General features: G+C 38.5%; 4 protein-coding genes across 5 annotated transcripts; 1 reads left to right on the top strand and 3 right to left on the bottom strand.

The window, feature by feature from the left end:
• Positions 1 to 2683: 2683 nt before the first annotated feature.
• Positions 2684 to 4803, bottom strand: LOC131438516 (NADPH:adrenodoxin oxidoreductase, mitochondrial). Its single transcript, XM_058608606.1, has 5 exons — positions 4299 to 4803; positions 4083 to 4239; positions 3808 to 4023; positions 3582 to 3753; positions 2684 to 3524 (listed from the first exon to the last, which is right to left on the bottom strand). The coding sequence occupies exons 1-5, from the start codon at positions 4505 to 4507 to the stop codon at positions 2833 to 2835; spliced, it is 1446 nt and encodes a 481-aa protein (XP_058464589.1). The 5' UTR covers positions 4508 to 4803; the 3' UTR covers positions 2684 to 2832.
• Positions 4804 to 5206: 403 nt separating this feature from the next.
• LOC131438522 (non-structural maintenance of chromosomes element 1 homolog) lies at positions 5207 to 6344 on the bottom strand. The gene is made up of 3 exons (XM_058608617.1): positions 6150 to 6344; positions 5594 to 6075; positions 5207 to 5530 (listed from the first exon to the last, which is right to left on the bottom strand). Exons 1-3 carry the CDS (start codon positions 6259 to 6261, stop codon positions 5414 to 5416), a joined length of 711 nt encoding a protein of 236 aa, XP_058464600.1. The 5' UTR covers positions 6262 to 6344; the 3' UTR covers positions 5207 to 5413.
• A 5566-nt stretch (positions 6345 to 11910) lies between these two features.
• Positions 11911 to 13332, bottom strand: LOC131438521 (non-structural maintenance of chromosomes element 1 homolog). Of its 2 annotated transcripts, XM_058608616.1 has the most exons (4): positions 13119 to 13332; positions 12965 to 13057; positions 12431 to 12909; positions 11911 to 12374 (listed from the first exon to the last, which is right to left on the bottom strand). In XM_058608616.1, the coding sequence occupies exons 2-4, from the start codon at positions 13011 to 13013 to the stop codon at positions 12258 to 12260; spliced, it is 645 nt and encodes a 214-aa protein (XP_058464599.1). In that variant the 5' UTR covers positions 13014 to 13057; positions 13119 to 13332; the 3' UTR covers positions 11911 to 12257. The 2 variants fall into 2 exon arrangements, with proteins under 2 accessions (XP_058464599.1, XP_058464598.1); XM_058608615.1 differs by having other exon boundaries at positions 12965 to 13332.
• A 291-nt stretch (positions 13333 to 13623) lies between these two features.
• LOC131438514 (bifunctional coenzyme A synthase) lies at positions 13624 to 15405 on the top strand. Its single transcript, XM_058608603.1, has 2 exons — positions 13624 to 14469; positions 14531 to 15405. The coding sequence occupies exons 1-2, from the start codon at positions 13780 to 13782 to the stop codon at positions 15359 to 15361; spliced, it is 1521 nt and encodes a 506-aa protein (XP_058464586.1). The 5' UTR covers positions 13624 to 13779; the 3' UTR covers positions 15362 to 15405.
• The last annotated feature ends 10149 nt before the right edge of the window (positions 15406 to 25554 follow it).

Here is a 25554-nt window from a genome sequence, read left to right on the forward strand (position 1 = left end):
CGTTGAACGTTTTTTTCTAAGAGGGTACGAATAACACTGACAAGCTTTCTCTTACACTTTTTATTCTTTATTACTAGATTTTCAAACGGCTCATCTATGCTACAGTACGACTTATTTACATAATAAATTTTCATTCTGACATACAATTAAAAAAGGCGGCCCTAACATCTGCAAAATGCAATAAATAATGTTTTAGTTCCCCTTTTAGAAAAAAAACGTTCAACGGTGGTTCTTCGTTGGTCCAATAAGTTGGATCGTTGGTGTCAATCGTTCAACGAGAGGCCAACATGGGACCTTCGTTTGCCGATTTTGAAACAGACCGTTGAACCGAATGCCATTTTTTTTGTTCAACAAACCCGGCAGACAGAGGTCCATTGTTGAGACATTTTTAACATGAGGAGTTGGAGCCCCATTGGAAACTGGAAGCCGTTCTAGTTTTATTTATTCGATCAGTTCTTCTGTTAAATTTAAAACTGGTCTACAGCACCTCCCTGCTATGGAAGCTGGTTCCTGAAACCACCGCATTTTGTTTTGGTGGCGTTGTTGTCAACAATATGTAAGGCTACGTTCATACCATACAATCAAACCACACTGGTGTCAAAAGTTAGTTTCTTCAAACCCAATATAAATATAACTCTAGTCTAGTATTCTCTATAAAACAAGTAATTTGACCTCTTTTTGAATAAGAAAAAGAAATTGTGGTTTATTATAGTTTGAAAATGTGAACGTATGATCACTGCTTAAACACAGCATTTGACAGCGAAATAGAACCAAAGAACACAAATTTTCGGCTTCCAGCCAATTGTATTCAGATGACAATAGTGCCACCGGGGTGGTCTACAATGCCGTTCTAGTTTTTGTACATTTGAAACACGAGTAAAACACTGCTGGGGCTGCCAGTTTTTCTTGTTATAAAATTCAGATTTAAATGTTGTAACTGTCATAAATTATGCATCTAGAACTAGAACACTACTGCCCTAAGAGCAGTAATGATGAATTCTCCATACAAATTTGGAATGTCATTACTTTATACATCTAGAACTGGAACATTCCTGAGCATGCTCTTAGCATAGAATCACCACAACATTATGGAATGTTCAGGAGTGTTCTACTTCTGGATACATAATTTATGTCAGTTTTAAAATTTAAATCTTGAAATTATAACAAGAAAAACAGGCAGCCCCAGCAGCTGTTTACTCGTGGTTCAAAAATACAAAAAATAGAACGGCTTTGTAGACCACCCCGGTGGCACGATTATACCAGTTTTAAATTTGACAATAGAACTGTTCGAATAAATAAAACTAAAACGGCTTGCTGGAGATACGTTTGTTTTAGTTTCAAGTCTATTATAGATCTCCCATATAAAACTCTTAAAACTTCAAGCTACTGAATTCGCTCGACTTTATTACATTTGCTTTATTTAAATTTGTTCGATTTTATAACATTTTGTATCAAATCAAGCGAAAGTTAAATTACAAAAAAATTAACCGCATCCAACGCACATTGATGATTTGGAGTCATTTGTAAAACAGTAGATTTTTGAGGAAACTCAGTTCTAGATTGAATTCCAATACTCTGTAGTCGCCTTTGACTAGGACCTAGGTTGTTTTCAATTATTCCGATTCATCTTCTATTTTCGATGAAACCGATTTTTCATGGGTTTATCGTCACTCACACTGACGAAACTACTGTCATTTTCGCTTGAGAAAACTAAAACTGCCTCAGGGTAGTTTCATCAAGCAAACACTTTTCACAAAACTGTGTTGGCTTTGCACTTAGCAACGGGGGTTTGAGCAAACCTGATATAAAAAACAGGTTTGAAACTGACTCGATTTTCAGTTCAACCACGTTGAAACTAGGTTCGAAACAAGCTTCAAACAAACGGTTTAACAGCAGTTAGGTTCAACGGTGGTCCTTAGTTGGTCTAATACTTTGGATCATTGGACCACAGTTGAACGTTTTTTCCTAGGAGGGCAATACACTGACACCAGCATGCTGGCAGCCAGCAGAAGTGTAAACGGGGCATTAGGTTTGGCATCAAGCAAAGACGACATACCAATGCCGCATAAATCATAGTAACCCATGAGTCAGCAGACAAAAGTTGACAGCTCTATCAGTCGAACACTAACCGTGATGGCAAAATCCGTGGAGCAACTCCGTTCAGAAGTGTGCGCATTTAAAGAACGGCACCCTGCGACGTCGAAAACGGACATTGTGCGGCACTTTGTGCCCGTTCCGGCATCTACAACATCTTGGAACTATTAGACAACAATCAGACTATCAAAGGAAAGAAAGACCGAGGGAGAAGCGGCTACATCACTGGGTGCGCTTGTCCAGGACCGGTACAACTGGACAAACAGTGCAAAAGTACCTGTCGAATATGAACATACATGTCGCGTCCACCGTTATCGGAGCTGCAGTCAATGCCGCATGGGAAATTTATCATGTCATCTGTTATCTGTCTTACCTTTTTTCATCATCCGGAAAATGTCCATATTTCAATGCAAACGTGCAACTTTTGATTTTCGGGTAACTTTGCCGAATCCTTGCACGGAATATAGAAATCCACAAACACTCAAAAATGTATATACAACTGCTCAATGAAGCGTTACGATAACAACATTCTCCAGCAGAAATCAGTGAACATACGTGAACAACGACTACTCATCTTTTCATCATTAAATACTGTTTTATTAAAACTATCAGAATCAGCACCAAATATGGAAAAAAAAGTTTGACTAGGCTCCATAGCCTAGTAGATTTTTTTTTAACGGAGACTCATAGAGCAAAAATTAACAAAACTTATACAATCATAGCCCCATTACGTACAGCTTATTTCCCATCTGCAATTCGTAACATTTCCTCTAAACTAACAATCTTCTCTCTAGGCTTGCCTTTTTCGGTGCCTCTTCTGCATTCTTCCTGGTCAATTGCTTTCCATCCATTCCAGCTAACCACTTGGTGCCCTATTACCTGCAATCCTGGCTTTACTTCCGTCGCTCGAATGACATTGTTTTGAAAATCCTTGCAAATCAGATCAGCCACACCGAATGAGTTATTCATCGTTGACAGTATAACTCCGGTGGGACCAGTTGCTAACCAACCCGAAGCGTACAGACCCTTTTCATATTTGTCTTCAATGTCATCAATAGTGCTGTCGCTTCCAGTTAGGGCTTTTTTGAGGACTCGACCTGCTACATTTGCGATGCATCCTTTTCGATCATCAAAATTTACATCCTTATCAACATTCGTCGACACATATCCGATACTGCGGCAAACTAAATCAGTTCCAATCGTTTCTTTTTCATCCGTGGAAACCGCTTTGTTATCGACTAATTTGTTGATGGTATATTCTATTGCCTCAACACAGTCATTGCCAATGACGTTTACTGGAGACCGATAGAATATGGGTAGGAAACTACCTACCGAACCTGTGGATGTTGACTGCTCCGATAAGCTTTTCAACATGAGTTCAGTAATCCGCTTCTTGGGTCGTTGAAGTGCAGGTATTGATTCGGCTACATCTGTTTCGATTGGGTATGATATCAGATAAAAATATTTTCATGTATTCAAAGACATACTTTGAAAGTCCTCCTCCCTCCAGGTAGTCTTACAGTTAGGAAGTTTAAGCATCTCTCTGAGCTCTTTGATAGTAAATGCCGCTTGCAAGGGACCACGTCGCCCTACAAGCAGCACGTTTTTTATTTTACTTTGGGAAAGTGCCTCTAGCGCATATTCGGTTATATCCGTTTTCTGCGAAAACCATTATTGAAAAAAACATAACTAACACTTTACCTATCACCTTACCTTGAGGTCATCGACTGAGGATAACACAATTCGCGCTACATCGACAGCTACATTACCTTGTCCTAATATAGTGAGAGTACTACCACTTAAGTCAGGCCGGAAATTTTCGAATCCTGGAAGACCATTATACCAGGCAACGAATTCTCGTGCTGAAATTACATTCCGCATTGTTTCATTAGGAATATTTAGTTGGCGATCTTTTTCTGCTCCGTATGTCTAAAAAGGAAAAAAACACCGTATAATTTGTTCGAATCGTGAAATGTTCGAATACTCACTAGCAAAACTGCATGATATTTGTTTCGTAATTCTTCAACAGTGAAATCCTTTCCAAGCGATAAGTTTCCCATAAAACGGACTCGCCCATTTTCAGCGGTCTTTGTGAAAGTATTGATAACATTTTTCACCTCGGGGTGATCAGGCGCAACGCCAAACCTAGAAACGAAAGAAAAATCATAATATTTGAACAAAACCAGTATAGTGCCGATTCATACCTCACAAGCCCGAATGGCACCGGCAGCTTATCGACGATGTCAATCTGTGAATTATCCAAATGTTTCAGAATGTACTGTGCTGCGTAGAAACCGGCTGGCCCTGCTCCGACGATGCAGATTCGCTTTTGAACCGTGCTAAATGAACGAGCGAAACGGTACAGGCTTGATCCAGTTTTAATAAATCTGAGCGGATTTGAGTTGAGCAACATGATTGGTCTTATCCCTGTGCTTTGATATGAGGTAGTACAGTTTTTTCTATAGTTATAGTAAACATCACTTTCTAATCATTGAAAAAATGTTCCATCATGAAACGACCAGAAGGTTGTTCAATCAATGGTAAACAATAGAACATTCATTTCTTCTCATGAAACTTTATGTATAACCAACAATCACTTGTATTAGAACATGTCGTTCAATGCACCTGAATTACTTAATTCATTGCTAAACAGTAATATGAACGGTCGCAAACTGTTTATGACACTTTGCTTTACGTGTTCCAGGTTTATTTACATTTGCAACTTTCAAATAGGGATGTCAGTTTTTCAAAAATTTGAGCTTGTCGCTACAATTAGTCTGTTCAAAATCTGTGTTATCATAACTGCGAATGGCATCACTGAAACGATTGACAAGGTCCCTGGCGAATGACTAACTAAGAATTACAAAGTAGTTCAAACAACGCTGTCATGGTAGAAGAAACTTTGAATAAATTGTTAAATTGACCATGAATAACGAATCTACCATAAATGCTTTGAAGCTACCATACACTCCGATGAAATATTACCCTGCACATGGTGGAGCTGAGGTGACCAATGGTATCACAACCCTTTCTCTAGGAATAATTTCGAATCGATACAACATAATATTCATAACGTTTATACATTATCTAATTTCGTGTACATAAACATTCTTAAATTTATTTGAATTTATATAAGTCCGAATCAAGATTTCAAATTCGATACCCGGTGTTATGCTTATGCAACTGAAACCTGAATAAACATGACAATATTTTTGCCTAAACGACACTGATAAGATCAATGTTTTTTAGTTAGAATTATTATGAAAGCAAGAGAAGGAAATTGAACCGATATATAAAGAAATACAGTTGATTACTACTGCTATTCTAAAGTTGCGGTCCAGTTCTTATTACAACAAGGGCACTTCTTCACTCGGGAGAGATAAGTTTTCAAACAGGCCTTATGTAAACCTTCTGAACATTGGTCACATTTTACACCCTGCAATATGAATATAAAATGCATTAACCACCAATAGATTTAGTAATAAAACTTCGCACTTACATAGAACAGTGCCTGTTTGCATAATCGACAGGAGCTCAAATGGTCCGGGAAATGATTCATTAAATATCGATCGAATTCAACCATTGATCTCGGTCCGAACCCAATATCCTCATCCAAAATGGTTAGATATCCTTGCGTTTGCCATTCAGAAATAAGTGTTTCCGCTCGGCTTTTGGAAACATAACGTCCGGCTTCTATTTTTGAGGTTAAATTGAGGCACTGGATTTGATCCAAACGATGCTCGTCGTCTTTGGCTAGCGCGTGCAGGATCACTCGAAAAAGGCTCAATTCTGCCTCTTGGTAAGCAGTCTGGAAGCGATCGAGTGGAGTATCGGAAAGATTTGCAAACACCAAATAGCGCTTAGGTTTTGGTCCGTAATCAAATTGTGCGATTTTCTGTTGGTATCGGTCCAGACGAGAATTAATGTCCACTAGTAACTCTTGCAGCCGGCTTTCAGTGGGGACTGGATCGTCCGGTTGAACTAATAAAAAACGATTTCGCGAATTGATCGATGCATTCAATTATAGGTTTTGGGGCTTAGACCTAAATACTTACGTCTTGCCTGCAATAATATTAAAATCTTCAATGCCCGGTCGGTCGTTAGAACACTATGCAGAACACATGACTGCAAAAAAGCTCGATGTACGTCAGAAAAGTTAGCAGTCATTATTTAGCGAACCTTATTTTAACATTTGTTTTAGAATTAAAAAGCTAAATTCAAATATAAGTATTTTATAGATTCAAATTCAACTGAATCTCGAGTGTACGTTTAGCGCAGATCACAACCGAGCAGAGATGCCATTTATACAGATTTATCTGTATTATACAGATTTTTACATGCACATACAGATTTGATACAGAATACAGATTTATGACAGATTTTTTATGCAAAATACAGATTTATACAGATTTTAAAAAAATCAGCGAAAAGTGAATTTTGCAATTTTTTCCTCTCTCACAATTATTAAACTGCGTCGACGATTGAAGCGTTGAAATTTTTTATGTTTCTTTTTTGCGGTGTAGTTTGTGACGGATAAGCGTAAAGTTGTTGTGCACTGCTTACCCAGTAAATTCGAACATCGGACGCATCGTGCACGAAAGCTTTTGATTGCGTTTCGAGCTTACATAGTGTATCGGTAGAACAAAAGAGTGAAGATATACAAAAGCAGAGAGCGGATATCCAATACTCAGGTGATGAGATATATCGGGGTTGGATTTCCAACCTCAAACATAGGGCCAGAGTTTTTCTGGCCCTAAGAGGCGAATGACCTAAAGGTTAAAGCCTCCATGATCGAGACAAAAGAATGTTTAACACTCTTGCACACCCTATCGGGGAAACGTCGGCTCGAAAATGCCTTGTTTGATATTCCTTCGCTCTGTTTCTCTAGCGATACATAATGTAAACATAAAGCTTTTTTAGGTCGACGCGATTGATGCAAATGGTGCAGAATTGTCCGATGACGGGCCGATCGAAGCGCTACAATCGGCCCTATATCGTGCTCAATCGGTCCGATAATCGGCCCGATGATCGGTCCGATGCGGGTCGACAACATCCACCGGGGTCGTTCTAAATGTCAAACTGATCACTTTTACCTTTTCTTTTTTTATCCACGTTTTGTTACGATCTATGAATCATATTTGTTCATTACTTATAGTAATGAAAATTATTTCATATTCACAAATAATGAATTTTCATTTGAATATTTGTTCTCAGAAAATTTTGATAGCAATAATAATTTGGTTGTGCGCGGAGCTGATAGAAACATGAAAATTAACAATGAAACTGTATCCAGCATTAAGATGATTTCTCGGGACCATGGTTGGTATAGTTCAAATCTAATATATCCTCTTGCTAACTCTTGTCTTTTGATATTCGAATGCGTGTTATTTGATTTGTTCTAGAATATTGTACCGAATCGGTGACTGGTAATTGCTTGTCATCAGAAACCTATAGTGATACAGATTGTGATGTTGATCGTAAGAAAGGTATAGTTGGGTGATTATTTAAAATACCTCAATATTATATTCAGAATGATGATACCACATACTATAAAATATCTTTTTTTATTCTACGCGCAGCTACTAATAATATAAGTTCATCGAAACGTTTTAAACCAGTGAAAAGGGCAACGCAGAAATACTGCGTATCTTGGGAGGCGAAAATAAAATGGCTTGCTTCTAGTTCAAGAAGTAGAAATTTTGCCTACTGCAAGATTTGCAGTAAAGATATAAAATGTAACGGTGGACTGCGTGATCTTGTGAAGCATGGAGGCACAGAAGCCCATGTTAAACTAGAAAAGCAAATTTCATCAACCAATATGGGATAGTACTTGAGTCCTTGTACTAATTTTAAAGATGTTGAAATCCAAATTTGTGCCTGGGCCGCGGAACGAAACAAATCTGCCACCGAAGTGGAAGAATTCGTAAAGCTAGCTAAAGCTGTGTTTAATGATAGCAAAATTGCCAGTAATATATCACTCAAACGAACTAAAGCAACGGCAATAACCAAATACATTCTTGGCAGGTCACATGATGAGGAATTGAGGGCGAGTATGATAAACTACCCATTCAGTCTACTAATAGATGAGTCCACAGACATATCGGCAAAGAAAGCACTAGTTTTAGTTGTAAGAATTCAGGCGTGGGATAAAAGCGATTTTACAATTCGTGATCAGTTTTATCATGTATTTGAACTCGTAGAAGCCGATGCATGTACAATCTATAATTTGATTGTAGGAAAATTCGAAGAAGATGGAATTCCCTACAAGCGAAATCTCATCGGATTTGGAGTAGATGGGGCGAACGTGATGATGGGTGGTAATAAATCCGTTGCTGTATTATTGAAAAATGATTGTACACAATTGTTCGTTCTGAAGTGCGTATGTCACTCGTTTGCACTTTGCGCTTCCCATTCCTGCAAAAATATACCGGAGGATGTAGAATGGGTATGCAAAGAAATTTATTCGTTTCTTGCGAACTGTAAAGTTTAATGATATTCAAAGTGTGATGAATATCAAACCTTTGAAGATGCACCCATCTATCACTCGTTGGCTAGCTTTGGAGCAAGTCGTCAAGCGTGTGTTGGATAGATTAGATGCTCTAAAGGTTTACTTCAGCTTTGGAGATGTTGGTTTAGATGCGCGACAATCTAAAAAAATTAATCAGATTTATACGATTTTGGCGAATCCGTCAACACATATTTACTTGGAATTTATGGTATTCATTTTGCCAAAATCAATAATTTGAACAAATTGTTCCAATCAGAAACTCTTCAAATCTACAAACTGCATGAAGAATCAAACCGTCTTTTGAAAACAATTTTAGATTGTTTCGTGAAACCTGATTATGTTGAGAAGTATATGCAAATCGATTCACACACTTGTATCCCGCTGGACGAAATTTATTTGGGGACTAAAGTTCAATTACTGATTGATAAATACTCGGATGAAGAAAAGCTTACTAAGATTTGTGTAAAAAATATTCGAATGAATGTGATGAACTTTTTTACATCAATCGTGAATCAAATGTATAAACGCTTTGATTTCAATAATGTTGTACTGATGAATTTGGCTATAATCGACCCGAAAAATGTAATAAAATAATTAATAAAACAATTTTCACAATTTTTCCACACTGATGAAATACAAAGTCTGGATGATGAATTCAGAAAAGTTAGGAATACAATCCAAGAGTGGAGTACAGAAAAAGAATTAGTGAATGGCCCGGAATTTTGGAACAAAGTGTTGTCGACTCGTCGCATGAGTGGGGAAGTAGCTTTTCCTCTACTGATACGCGGTATTCCAACTCTACTTTCTTTACCTCATTCATCAGCAGCTGTTGAACGGATATTCTCTACGTATAATCTCAATAAGTCTAAAATTAGAAATAAGTTAAGCACAGCATCTATGATGGGAATTTTATCAGCAAAGGAGTACGTCAAGACTCACAAAAATCTAAGTGGATTAATCGAAGTCTCCGCTTCAGCCAGAAATCTGATGACAAAAGATATTTATAAATAAAGTAGAAGGTACGTTACGTATATATAAAGGGATTCCAAATAATTTGCTTTTTTATTTATTCTAGAACTTCCGTGATTATATATCTATGTTTAACAAACTGTCAAGCAAAGTGAATTTTTATTGTACTCTTTTACAAAGGTTGTTTAAAAGCAGTTATTATCTACACACTACTCGTTGGATGGGTTTTTTTGTTTTATCTTACACAGTTTTGTGTTTATTTGAATACAGATAAATACAGATTTTTTATACTCCGATATACAGATTTTCTCTGAAAATGTCTGGCATCTCTGCAACCGAGTAAAAACTTGACAGCTCCCAGCGTTACAAAAATGTTGGTTCTCATCAGCGTTGCCAGGTTGCCAGATTTGTCTGGCAAATGTAAGATTTTCCTCGTTTCGTCAGACACTCATACTAACCAGATCTTTTGCCAGATTTTCCAAATTTTCGAAATTTTCCTAGATTTTGTCAAATCTCGCTAGATCTTTACGGTTTTGGTCTCTATACGATAGGTGGGGTGACCTTTTTTTTCTTTTTTTTGCTCACTGAAAATGAAACCCGTTAAAAATTTCACTGAGAATGAAACCCGTCAAAGAAATAATCCACAGATAGTTTTAATAGTATTGGCAAATTGTCGCAAAGCTGATTTACCGGTAGCGGAACCAATTTCTTTGACACCAATGGAACCAACGATTTGCAACATTTTTATCGTTTATTCAAAAGTACAAACAGATATTAGCAATAAAAGTACACTCGGAGTAGAAGAAAATCGATTTCAAAGTGATTACTACTACTTTTTTTTAGTGTAAACTACGATAAAACATAGAAAATATTCCGAAATGTGTGAAATTGGGTAAGTTTAGGTTTTTCGGATCAACATTTTTTTAAACAAAAACCAGTGTAATGTTGATTTCTCGAGTACTAGAATGTAGAGCGATCGAGTACTATTTATTTTGGATACTTTATTTGTTATTTTCAGGCTTTTGAAAAAAGGTATCGAACCAAGTTTAATGCTCTATTCTGAATAAACGGTAGATTTCGCCCAATGAACTAAGATCAACATTACCACCTCAGAGTAAAAACATTTTCTTCAACTTCTACTATGATTTTTCAAATGAATTTGCCAGTTTTCAAAAGAAATCGTTGAAAAGGTGGAGTAATTAGAAATTTTCCTACCGATTTGACAGCTCTTGCTGAAAGTATCATCTCTAAACAAACAGCGCCCGCTATATATCATTGTGACGACAATTTGCCAATAGTACTGACAGGAAAAAATGAGAGGGTAGTTGGTAACGCAATGAAAACGCAAACTTAATACCACCAACTTAGAAAAAAACGTTCACCGGTGGTCCTGCATTGGTCCAATACGTTGGATCATTGGTCCAATGAAAGTCCCATCAATCGTTCAACAGGAGGCCAACACGGGACCTTCGTTTGTCGATTTTGAAACAGACCGTTGAACCGAATGCCATTTTATTCGTTCAACAAACCCGGCAGACCCGGCGTCCATTGTTGAGCCATTTTTAAAATGAGGAGTTGGAGCCCCGTTGGACTAGTTTTACTGCAGAATTTCTGAAGTTTTTTCCACTTATTTGTTTGAACTAACAATACATACCTGCACAATACTTCTACTTCACGTAGAATAACAACAAATTTTCTTTCTATGTAAAGGTAACACTTAATTTTCACACTAGTTTTGCAAGAGAAAAAACAACAACAAACCGTTCCAGCAAATTGAACAAATATTTCGTGCAATATGTCGTTCAACAAGCGCTCACAAACCAACAAAATTGAACGGCCTGCTGAGAGGGTGGGGTGGCTTGTCGCAAAGCTAAATTACCGGTAGCGACACCTGCCAATGAAAAATGGAACCAAGAAAAGGAGGATTCTTTCGAAAATTTTCTTATCGGTTGTAGTGATTTGCAACATTTTTATCGTTTGTTCAATAGTACCAATAGATATCAGCAATAAAAGTACACTCGGAGTAGAAGAAATTCAATTTCAAAGTGATTACTACTACTTTTTTTAGTGCAAATTACGATTAAACATGAAAAATCTTCAGAAATGTGTGAAAATTTTTTTTTGTTTCGATTATAGAGGTTTTAACCTTAAGGTCATTCGCCTCTTCGGGCCAGAAAAATTTTCTGACCCTATGTGCGGGGCTGGGAATCGAACCCAGGTGGGCTGCGTGAAAGGGCTTCGACTTACCCATCACGCTATACCCGTCCCCCGATGTGTGAAATTGGGTAAGGTTAGGTTTTTTCGGATCAACATTTTTTTAAACAGAAACCAGTGTAATGTTGATTTCTCGAGTACTAGAATGTTTAACGAACGAGTACCATTTATTTTGAATACTTTATTTGTTATTTCCTGACATTTGAAAAGTCGTATCAAACCAAATTTAATGCTCCATTCTGAATAAACGGTAGATTTCGCATAATGAATTAAGATCAACATTACCACTTCAGAGTGTTAAGTCGTAGTCCGACATCTGCGATTTCCGTACAATCATCATATCAAATCAAATCATATCATGAATGTTTAATGTTTGATTTTACTTTCTTCCCTATGATATATGTTAAATTTTGTACACTGCATGCATCAATACTAAATACTCAATCAAATAATAATAATTGTGCTTGGTTTATCACGACACTGGGAAAGACCACATTTCTTTGCAGCCTGGACACTTGGTTAGCCGTTTGAGGTACTTTCTCATACAATCTCTGTGGAAGTATAAAGGGCATGTTGCACACTTTATTCCCTGAAAATAACAACAAACATTTAAATGCTGGTAATCACAATTCATGTAAATCTTACATAAAACACCGTTTCGTTGCACAGCTTACACTTTTGCATTTGCTCTTCGAAATTCTGACTCAGATACCGTTCAAATTCAACCGTGGTTCTTGGTCCAAAATACCACATACCGTCTAGCTGTACGAAATAACCTGCTTTTTCCCATTCTTCCAGTAACTCCTCGGCACGCATCATGCTGATTGCCTTTCCCGAAATTTCTGTCGTTAAATTGAGACAAGCAATCGGTCGAATTTTGTTGTCCTCAGTGCAAGCCAGTTCGCGTAACATCAATCGGAACAAGCTTAGCTCTGATTCTGTGTAGCAATTCTGCAACCGATCGATCGCAGACTCTGTCTGATTACAGAACACGTAGAAGTCGGTGTTGATCAGTTCAAAGTGAACAAACTTTACTCGCTGATTATATCGATGCAGTTTATTATTAATCGAGGCAACAACGTCTGCTACTTGATCCTCCATTGGTACGGTCTCATCATCGTGATCTTAAATTAGTCAATATCATAAAACCCTACTTTACCCTAGGTAAGCGATATTTACATCTGGCATATGCACCCAGTAGCGCTTTGTATGCTTGCTTAGAACTCATTGTGCCATGGTGGGACAAAGCTTGCAGGAACGCTCGATGAACATCTGTGTAAGGCATCTCAGAAGGCATTGTAACACAATGTAGCAGAAAAAATATTATACTAACACTTAAGATACGATAGTAAAAATAACAGCAAATGTCACGACAAAAACGCGCTCTTTTCACAAACAAAACAAACCGGCAAACTATCAATAAAAATAAACTGAAGCCAAGAAGCTTTCATCAAAGATATCACATTAACAAGAAGTTATGTTCGAACAGCTGATGATAAAACCTTAACTTGTTATTCTAAACAAAATTTAATGTGCGAGTGTTGCGCAAAATTATTTAAATTAAATACTTAAATACGAAAAATTTGACAACGGATTCTTTGCAGGAGCTTTCATTTGCATTTTCAGGGTTGAACTTTTGCTACATCAAAAATAACCGTTCTCATATTGAGCAGTTAAATATTTTATGTAAAAATGTCTTGACATATAATAGATCCCAAGTGTCTTGACCCGGAAATGGCAAATCGTCCAACAGGTAGACTATGTGCCATTTGTTTTATCACTTGTAATTTCCGTTATAGGGAAACACCCGTTCCTTAGAACCCTGGTTTTAGTACAAATTACTACAGTAACTGATAACACCCCACGACCGATGTTCAAACGTCATAAAAGAAAACAGTGCCAGACAAGGAAAGTACAAACAATTAAGTGCTAATCCGTTCAAACAGTGATACTCCAACATTGCCTGCTCTAAGAACACGCATAAAACCACAGTGATGACGTCGAAAACCGGTCTTCTAACAGCAGTTCATATGGCAAACATCGCCAGCACTTTGGCAGCTACCCGCAAGTACGCACTCGGAACTTTGTACGTCCAGTTGCATCCAAAAATCAAAGACAAAATCAGAGCGACAGCTTTTGGAAAATTTATTGCCAGAGTGTACCAAAGTTCGCCAATAGAGCTCGGTTCAGGGGTGGATTTGCGTTTCATCGTGAGCACTCTTAAAACTAACGATTTTTCACCAATAAATCGAAAAATTGATTTTCTTTTTTTCGATTATACCGTTGCGACATGTGAAACTAATGCAGACTTCTCTAAGTTTTATAACGAATCAGAGGTAGTTGAGCTAAACAATAAACCATTTACGCTCGACAATTGCGATGTGGATGATTCGATCCAAAAATCGTGCAAAAATGTGGTTCTAGGTGGTACCTTCGATCGGTTGCATGTCGGTCATAAGGTTTTACTTACCCAAGCTGCTTTACTTGCTGAAGAACGGTTGGTTGTTGGTGTAACGGATGAGAACATGATAAAAAGCAAGAAATTGTGGGAATTGATCATGCCAGTAGAACAAAGAATTGCCGAGGTTGAAACTTTTTTAAGAGACATTGATCCGACTCTAAAGCATGAGATAGTTCCGATAAGCGATCCGTTCGGTCCAACGGCAACTGACCCCAATATGGATGTAATATTTTTACTTTTAATATGAATTTTGTTTTGGAAAACTAATAGTGTTTAAATTACAGATGATCGTTGTAAGCACAGAAACAGCACGAGGTGGCGCCAAAGTTAACGAACTTCGAAAGAAAAATGGTCTCAATCATTTGCAGGTGCATACTATTGAACTACTTGATGAGGAATTGACCACAGATGACAAAGAGGACAAAATCAGCTCAAGTAATCGACGAATGGATCTTCTAGGAACTCGCCTAAAGCCGCGTACTATCGGGACGCATTTACGTCCAAGGCCATACATAATTGGACTAGTTGGCGGTGTGGCAGCGGGAAAAAGTAAAATGGCTGAACGATTCGAAAAGCTTGGAGCCGGAGTAATTGATTGTGATAAAATAGCACATGAATTGTATCTCCCGGGTGAACACTGTTATCAGGCAATTTTGAACAATTTCGGTGTAGCTGTTTTGAATGATGATAAAACAATCAATCGCAAAGCTTTGGGAGCGATTGTGTTCTCGGATCCGGATAAGTTGGATTTACTGAACACGATCTTGTGGGACGCGATACTGGAGCGAGCTAAACAACGAATCGCCGTTCTGTATGAGAAGGAGAACAAACAGATCATCATTATGGAGGCAGCCGTTTTGCTGAAAGCAGGTTGGCAAACCGAATGTCACGAAATATGGACCTGTATTATTCCGCAGGAAGAAGCCGTTAAACGATTATTCGAGAGAAATGGGCTCAATGAGCAAGATTCCCTCAAAAGGATTCAAGCACAAATCTGCAATAGCGAGCTAGTGCGGCAATCAGACGTAGTGTTTTGCACTGCTTGGAGTCAGGAGTTTTCTCAGCTGCAAGCGGAGAAGATATGGGACACACTGAGAAATGAGCTAAATTTGTAAAGTTGAATTTGTAACACTATTTCTTAGCAGTAAAATGGCTTTTGGTGATCAACAAGCAATGTTTTTTATTGATCTGCATTACTGCACGAAAAAAACGGAAATACGACAAACAAACTATGTTGCAGGGGCATTCATTTAAATATATTTGCATATTGACAGCGCTAGGAGTGATGCAACACTAAATTATTCTATCATCTGAAGATGGTCCTTTTGACAACAAACTTCTTGACGTGTTTGGATAGTTTCTTCTTGAGGTTAAAATCTATAATTGAAACAAAAAAAATCTTGTAACTAATCATAAAACATATTTGCGATTTTGACGACTCGTGGATCACGTGACAAGGGTCTACGAGTTAGAATTTTCGCCTTGATCAAAAGAAAATTGATTTCTACTTCGATATGACACATCGTTGATGCATGACTCGAAAAATCTTCTCCAGAGTAAATTTCAGTTGGTTTCAATCAGACCCTGTCAGCTTGGAGCAAAATCAATCTTCAGTTCAGCAACGCCATCGCACGGGATCACATTCAACATATCACGTCAATTGTATGGGTGCGCAGTGCTGCTATTTTGGCGCGCACGAATTTGACATTTATCTCCCCTACTTCTATGTACGAGATTCGATATGGACTCGCCTGAGGGCGCCATGCTTGCAAAAAAGGATGTTGTCAATGATTTGTTCGGAAAATGTGAAAGCTGGATATCTTGTTAATATGATGTCTTTGTTTTAATGCTGGAATAGACATAATTCCGAGATCAATTCAGTTATTCACCCTCATTCTTGTTTACGTCCGTATCCGCAATACGACGAACGGGTACTTTCGAACGAATACGAATAAGCCATTCTTGTTTTCACTCGAATGAATTCGAACGCGACTCGTTTGCCACAAAATATTCAAATATCAGTAAACTTCTTAAAATAAATGCTAAGCCTTGATGTAATCAGTCCAATTCATGTGATTAACCATATGCGAAACGCTAGAATGTATGCCATTTTAGTTTCAAACGAAACGTGTATTCGAACATCATTCGTACGAACGTCCCATTCCCGTTTACGGACGAATAGACGAAATGCCGTGGTTTCGATTCGTCAGTTTAATGTTGCGAATCAACCGTTCGAACACATTGAAAAAAGTTTAACCAATCTCTAACAACATTGTTTTCGAATCTAAAGGTGATTTGTAATCAAATCATAAATTTGTGTTTTGCATAAATCATTTAGAAAGCATAGCAGTATAGTAAAATACTGTTTTTTTCTGGGGAGCCTTTGAATGTATGCGAGGTTCAAAGTTTTTACGCATCAATTTTGCATCTATCAAGTACTTTATGGAAAATACGCCATGGGTAAACATGCTTTATTTTATATTAAATGCATGATTTTACCAATGAAATAATTATGTAGGCTATCGAAAACATGACAAAATTGCAAGAAAAATGCAACATATTTTTCGCAGATACTACTGATCGGACTGCTATTTCAAATGCTTTTTTTACTTAGCACGAAGTTTAATTTGAAAATTTCATTTACCGATTTGAATAAAATTGGTCCTGAGTACGATATTTATTTATTATGTAGCATTCGTCACTTCCTTGATGCTTGCAATCAACCTTAAAAAACTACCTGCGCTACCGATCCTTCTTTTGCACAGGAATCGCGTACGTACACGTTCGAGTGAAAACAAGAATGGCTTGTTCGCATTCGTTCGAAAGCATGTGTTCGTCGTATGGTCGATACGGACGTAAGCGAACATGATGATACAAAATTAGTGAAAAAAACAAGTCAAATAACAAATGATGTCAAAGATTTTTATTTACAACTCAAATCTGTACCAGAACTGATAGTTTAAAGTTGGATGGGCGTTGATTTTATGCATGTACGATGTTTAAAAGTGTGATTGATTCGAACGTAAACGGGAATACGAATTTGCTATACTTTCGAACGTATCGCATACGGCCGTAAACAAGAATGAGGGTGATTAATTCTGACTGTCTTAAATTAACCGGAAAGTTCAGTTCCGAATTTCCCTCCTCGTTCGCATTTTGTCGTGAATACGACTTACTTTACTATGGGGCGCCTTTTCAAAATTAGCCATATGGAAGAATGGGCAGAACTTAATCGCGAATATCTCGACTTGTATTAATGGTAGCAACATAATTCTTTCACCATTTCATCAAAAATATGATCAGGAATTCAGGATAATATTTTGAACAGTGTGCGATAACCACAAACAACTCAAAAATTAAGTTTTCTTAAAATTTGAAAACAACGCGGAAAACTTTTTACTTTTGCTTGGGTTTTTCGCGCAAGGACGACGATTTTGAGATAGTCAGGCACATATCTTCAACTGAATGCGTATAAAAGGGGAACCGTGGTCGAAATTCGATCATTCGTCATCTAACACTCGATGTGGATAGACGAATAACCTACTACGACTAATTTCGATTTTGTTTTATTTTTTATTCGCAGTTGTCTACCTACCCAAGCTATGGGTAAAAACCGCCATAGATCCGAGAAGGATCCAAAGGATGCTAAGCGTCTGAAGCCAAGTGATGTACAGGTAAACGACCGTTTGCTGAGTAAAAACCAATATGCTGATCTGCCAGTAGATGTCGAAGAGGAACTGCAGAAGAAGGAAAAAATGCCGCCTTTCTACCTGAAGGGCTTCCCACCAACTCTACGCTCGGATTTCAACACACTGATCAGCAAAGGACTACAGGCAACAATCCGTTTATGTACTGAAGGCTACAAAATAACTGTTCCGGCTTTGAACCACTACAAAGGAGTGGAATGCTTTCTGAAGCAGACAAAAGCGGAATACTTCACACACGATATTGCCGCCAACAAACCTATGAAGGTTGTACTTCGAGGACTACCCGACATGATGGAAGCCGAACTAAAGCAGGCACTGTCGGAGGCTGGACTAAAGCCTTTGATGGTATTTAAAATGAAGCGCCATAATACGGACAAAAATTTTAGAGATCAACTGTACCTGATTCATCTGGAGAAGGGCTCCATCACCATGAGTCAACTGAAAACGATTAAATCGTTATTTCACATAATCATCGAATGGCAAAAGTATAAACCGGTACATCGGGATGTCACACAGTGCACGAACTGTTTGAACTACGGCCATGGAGCGAGGAATTGCCACATGAAAAGTCGGTGCGGGAAGTGTGCCGAACCACACAATACCAACGATTGCCTACTAGATGACATCGCTGTAAAATGTGTGAACTGTGATGGCGACCATCCATCTACTAGCAAATCGTGTCCCAAACGTGCTGAGTTCACAAAAATTCGACAACAGGCGTCCCGCAAACAATCAACGCGCAAGAATGTTCCACAGAAGGATGAAGTTAATTTCCCACGGCTCCCACCGAAGAGGGATATTCCGAATTTGCCGCCACTTCCTCGCAGCAATCCAAAGACTTCAGCCGCTGGATCTCAAAAAGAATCTTCCTCAAGAATCCCTCCTGGATGGGGCAATAATCAACCACAAGCAAAGGATGACTCTGGTGATTTATTCTCTGCTGAACAACTGATCGTCATTTTTGAAACAATGACAACAAAACTACGAAACTGCAGAACGCGGTTAGAGCAAATCAACGCCTTAGGCACATTCATCATCGAATATGCAATATAATGAGTTGGTTATAGTAAATTGGAATGCTTGCTCACTCAGGAGCAAAACTGCTGAATTGTCCGACTTTCTTCAAGAGAAGAATGCCGATATTGCTATTTTAACTGAAACTCATCTTAAACCTGAAATTTCTATTTTTATTTCCAATTACAGGATTCACAGGCTCGACAGGGCAACTACCAGAAGAGGGGGAGTTGCCATTGCCATTAAACGATCCATTCAGCACAGGCTTCTGTCAGCCTTTAAATTGCAACTCATAGAAGCCATCGGAATTGAGATTACAACGACGATGGGACCCATCATCATCATTGCAGCGTACTGCCCCAAACAAACCAATCTTCGAGATGGTACGTGTGCATCATTGAAGCGAGATCTGGCTATGCTCACTCGACGACAAAACAAATTCATCATTGCTGGGGACCTGAACGCACGGCATGAGCTGTGGGGAAACAGAAGACAGAATCGAAACGGATTCGTACTTGCCGAAGATTACGAAGCTGGACAATACAACATCTTCGCTCCGGATCAACCAACGCGACTTTCCAGATCGGGAGTTCATTCCATTTTGGATATATTCATCAGCAACATCGCTATAGACAGCTCTCCGGTTGTCTTCAACGAGCTCTCTTCTGACCACTTTCCAGTAATATTGACGTTGGGATCTTCACCAGAAACAGTGCCTATTCAACCTCGGAGGAACTATTATCGCACCGATTGGGTCCAATTTCAACATATCGCCGACCAACTTATTAATATCGATTTACCACTTGATTCCCCGATGGAAATCGATGCAGCCCTATCTTCCTTCCAGCATTCAATCACAGTCGCTCGTGATAGGACGGTTCCAGTACAACATATGCCGAGTTCCTCTCTTCAAATCGACAGTGTCACCAAGAAACTCATCCGACTTCGGAATATCTACCGGAGGCAGTATCAACGAACTGGCATCCTAGATAGGAAGACTACTTATAACAACTTAACTAGGATAATCCAGGAAAGGATATCTGAGCTTCGCAACAGGAACTTCCAGCAAAAGCTTCGAGAAATTCTCCCACATTCAAAGCCCTTCTGGTCCTTAACGAAGGTGCTTAAGAAAAAACCGAAGCCTATTCCTCCTCTGATGTCACCCCAGGACGCAGCTGAAGGAATACCTTTAATCACACCAGTAGAGAAGGCAAATGCGCTAGGCCAGCAGTTTGTGTGTTCTCACAATTTAGGACTCAACATTGTTAGTCCATATGAAAGAGCCGTTGCTGATAGCGTAGCTGAGGTTGACCAATCAGACAGCTTAGTTCCTGAGGAAAGTAGAGTCACTGCGAATGAGCTGATGGCTTTTGTGAAAAAAATCTAAAAATATGAAGGCCCCCGGTTTCGACAACACATTCAACATTGAGCTGAAACATTTGAGTATTCGCTCATTTGTCTTCTTAGCTAAACTTTTTAACAGGTGCTGGGAGCTTGGTTACTTCCCTTCAATGTGGAAGTTAGCTAAAGTTATCCCAGTTTTGAAACCGGGGAAAGATCCTTCCTTTTCCAAGAGCTATCGGCCCATCAGCTTACTCTCTGCCCTATCCAAGCTGTTTGAAAAGTCAATACAAAGGCGAATTCTTGCTTTTGCAGATGAACAGGATATATTTCTGGAAGAACAGTTTGGGTTCCGGAAAGGAAGATCCACCATCCACCAGCTCACAAGGGTTAACAACGTCATCCAGCAAAACAAATCAGTGTCCAAAACGACTGCCATGGCAATATTGGATATTGAAAAGGCATTCGATAATGTGTGGCACGATGGACTGGTGTTTAAACTGCATCGGTATAATTTTCCCATGTATCTTATTAAAATTATCAAAAATTATCTTGCAGATAGAGCCTTCCAGGTTTCTCTGAATAATGCACTTTCAGAAAGATTTACTATTCCTGCTGGTGTACCCCAGGGAAGTATCCTAGGTCCCATTCTATACAACATTTTCACATCAGACATCCCACCTCTTCCAGGTGGTGGTGTTCTGTCACAATTTGCTGATGATACTGCCATTCTTTACAAAGGTCGTGTCATTAATGCTCTGAAAAATAAACTACAGACAGGTCTGGACGCTTTAACAGAATATTTTACAAGCTGGAAAATTGTGATCAATGCAGCAAAAACTCAGGTCATCTTGTTTCCACATTCAAGATCTCCAAAACTTGTTCCATCAGACGAATGCAGAATACGATTCGGTGATGAGGTCATTCAATGGTCCGATGAAGTTATCTATCTAGGACTCACCTTTGACAGACATCTGATATTCAGGTCACATGTTGACAAAATCGTTCAAAAATGCAGCATACTCATTAGGTCTCTGTATCCGCTGATTTGTAGAACATCTAAACTATGCCTGAAGAATCAGATGGCTGTCTATAAACAAATCATCTACCCCACAATTGAATACGCAGTCCCTGTTTGGCGGGGTTGTGCACGAACACACAAACTTAGGCTTCAACGCATTCAAAGTAAGATCTTAAAGATGATTCTAAATCTACCCCCTTGGACAAGGACTAGTGAAGTACATGAGATGGCCTCACTGGATATACTAGAACAAAAATTCGAACAATACTGCACGAAATTTGAAGAGAGGTGCTCAATCTCTGAAATACAAATAATTCAAAATTTGTACGTATTAGGTTAGGGATAGTTATAAGTAGGTAGACATTTTATAAATAATTAAAATAAATATTATGATTAAACATTAGTATGTAAAACAAGAGTAACTAACACACCTAATATTAATAACGAATCGTATGAACAACAAAGATGAAAGGCCAAAGGGTCAAAACACTTGTACTGTAAAATGTTGATGTAATACACAAAAATAAGATTAATAAACAGATATTTATGCAAAAAAAAAAAAAAAAAAAAAAAGCGAAATTCGATCATTTCTTCTTGTGCGTTGGATGCAAGCAGACGTCGTGGGACCAGCAGCTTCGGAGAGTGCACCTACTGCGTGGTTTAAAACCTCAAACGCTCAGGTCGCAACTCTCATTTGGACTTCAATCGTCAGGTGGAGCAGTCGTCAATGAAAGCAGAACTTTTGTTCTTGGTTCTAAATTTCGTTCTTGAACTCAGGTCCAATTCATTATTCTACAATTCTATTCGGTTCTTTTTAGAACCATAATAATACTCTCAAAGAATTATGCGAAATTTTGCTTTACTGTACTCTATACGGCCCATTTTTATTATGAAGAACTATCTAGTTAATTCATTATATTTAATTGCGTTTCAGAATGATTAATGTAACTAATCTGTAATTTAGTTTAGGCGCATCGTTTGAAATGCTAGTAGTGAAAAAGGGGAAAGTTGCACAATTCACACAATCGATCAATGTTACCAATTCGAATTGGGAAGTATAAAGAAAGTGTGTCAGTTTTATTCGTATTCACGACATCCAGTTATGTCTCTGACATTACACACCCGTACTTTTTTGCCAATGATGAAATCATAAGCAAAAGAGACATTCATTCAATCTGGAGATAGAGTCTTGTTTTTTTTCACTAGGCGAACGGGGCCCGTATGGCATTCCCCCCGGGCCCCTTTTATGTTCTCGACGGCCCTGATCATAAGACACAATTATTCACTGCTATTCTGTGCGTCGATCGATTTGAAATATTCCGATCGAATGTGCAATTTCCATTCTGCATTCAGTTCGAGTTGGGTATGAACTCGAGTATCATTCGTTCGAGTTGTTAAATTTTCGAACATTACTCGATCGATTTGCGTACGTATTACTTATATTCGGTTTAGAATCATTCTAATTTGTTTATACAAGTGTGACGGTTTCGTTTACTAAGAAATTAATAATATAAATAAGTTTTCCCGAACGAGAGTCGATCGAATCATACAAGTCGAACGGAATAAAGAATGCAAAATTCGAACTCGAACGAAAGTGTAGATTCGTTCGTGTCACAAATCCGTCGGATTGCAGAATCAGGATGATTATATTTTTATATTGATGAATTATATAAAGCGATAGTCTCCCACGAAAAATTTCGAATTTAAACATACAATAAAAGAAACAGTTCAATAGATTTCAATGATTATACATTTATTTGAAAGATTGATTCATAAAATTTATTATGAAAAGTGATTTTTTTCAAATTTGTTTATTTGTTTGTTTCTTATGATTCATCTGACATAGTTTGTCTTAATGAATAAAAATTAATGAACTAAGTACACTAAATTTAATTTTCACGATACACAATATGAAAAAGGTCAAGTAGACGTTGATGAAACACACGGGACGACACATTAAAATCGAAATACTGGAAAAACTCGTTGAATCTCGTACAGACAGAGCGAAAAGGTTCGTGCTGTCCATAAACCGTATTCCTTGATTCCAGGAGCAGAAAGTTGCGTTGACGAAGTGATCTTTCCGGTGCGTAGAGATTTAACCGCATTAGCAAAGGTGGGCAGTCAATATCCCCCAAAAGCAGTTTAGCAGCAAATGTAGCTTGAGCAATGATTCGTCGTGTTTCCAATGGCTCAAGATTCAATAGACGACATCGATCGGTATAGGGCGGTAAATTCATGGGGTCACGCCACGGTAGCAGTCGCAGAGCGTATCGCACAAATTTTCGTTGAACAGCTTCAATCCTAGTTTTCCAGAGAGCATGGTAAGGACACCACACCACAGCGTTTGACTCGAGTATAGAGCGTACAAGTGAGCAATACAAAGATCTCAAACACAACGGATCCCGAAACTCTGAGGCAATCTTCATGATGAAACCGAGTTGACGATTGGCTTTGGCTAAAATTTCGTCATAATGAAGTCTAAAAGTCATTTTTTGATCCAGAATGACACCAAGATCCTTTATATTCTCCACTCGTGTCATAGATCTTCCCGCAATGAAATAATCGAATATGACTGGATCAGTTTTACGATGGAAGGAGATGATACAGCATTTCTCGATACTTAAACATAAATAGTTCTTTGAGCACCATTCAACGTACGTTTGAATCATTTCCTGTAACTCAATGCAATCCAGGAGACATTTGACAACTTTAAAGATTTTTGTGTCATCGGCATAGGAGAGTCTGCATTCCGGTGGTAATAGTAGCAGAAAATCGTTCATGAAAATCGAAAACAGCAGCGGTCCAAGATTACTGCCTTGCGGAACTCCGGACAGGTTTGAGAAAACTTCTGAAGTCGAGGAGCCAACTTTTACACTGACATAACGGTTTGTTAGGTAGGATCTGAACCATTTCACGCTCATCGATGAGATTCCCAGTCGTTGCAATTTTGATAGAAGAATTCCATGATCCACTCGGTCAAATGCTGCTTTGAGATCCATATATGCTGCGTCGATTTGCCATCCGCCTTCCATACTCTGCACACATTTCGAAGTGAACAACATGAGATTAGATGACACCGAACGTTTCGGATAGAACCCATGCTGCTCGTTATCTATGTAGTTCCTACAGCTGGCAAAGAGGGAATCGTTCACAATAATTTCGAACAGCTTTGAGCAAGCACACAAAGACGTTATTCCTCGATAATTGGAGACATTGCGTTTATCACCTTTTTTGTGAACAGGAAACAGATAGGAGAACTTCCATCGAGAAGGAAACTCACATTGTAGAGTTGAAAGGTTAAACAGTCTTGCTAGTGGATAACTGAGAGCGCCTGCACAACGCTTCAGCACAGATGAGGGAATACCGTCGGGTCCAGCAGCGAACGACAACTTCAATTTGTTCAATGCGACTCTAACCATTTCTTCGGTTACAAGCGGAATATTGAAATTGAAAATATCACGAGGCACATCTGTGACTGCTTCGTCTATTTGCATCAGTGTAGCAGAACTTTCGTTGAATGTTTGTTTAAAATGACGGGCAAATAAATCGCACTTTTCCTTTTCGTTGCGGGCCGTTTCATCGGTTAAGTACATAGAGTGCGGAAGGCCAACCTCTCTCCTTTTTGAGTTAACGAAGGACCAGAAACGTTTAGGGTTTCGACGAAGATTCATTCCAATACGTTTAATATAGCAACGATATAGAAAAATGTTGTAACGGCGATACTGTCTAGTTACTATATTCAGTTGTTGTTTGATGTACTGCGAACGAGTGTTACTGATGACCCCCACAACTGGCTTGGCAGTAACCAATCTGATCTACCCAATTTTTGAGTACATTTTCAATTGTTTCTGGCCTTATGTCATCAAAAGTAACTTGCATTTCGTGCTTGAGGTCTTCAATTGTTTCTGGATGGTTGGCGTGACATTTATCTTTAACCGCTTCCAAAAGAAAATAATCCAGTGGCGTTAAATCACAGTTTCTCGGAGCCCAATTAACATCACCCTTTCTGATGATTCTGATTGTTCACAGAACATCGATTGTTTCATTGACAGTGTGGCACGTAGCGCCGTCCTGTTGAAACCAAACATTTTTCATAAATAAATGTCATGAATCAACCTTTCAAATAAATATATAATCATTGAAATCATTCAAACCGTTTTTTGCCTTTCTCATATAGAAAGGTTATGCAATCACTGTGAAAATCTACTTTTGAACCGAGGCCCGG

The sequence above is a fragment of the Malaya genurostris genome, chromosome 3, assembly GCF_030247185.1.
Source record: "Malaya genurostris strain Urasoe2022 chromosome 3, Malgen_1.1, whole genome shotgun sequence".
Taxonomy (NCBI): Eukaryota; Metazoa; Arthropoda; class Insecta; order Diptera; family Culicidae; genus Malaya; species Malaya genurostris.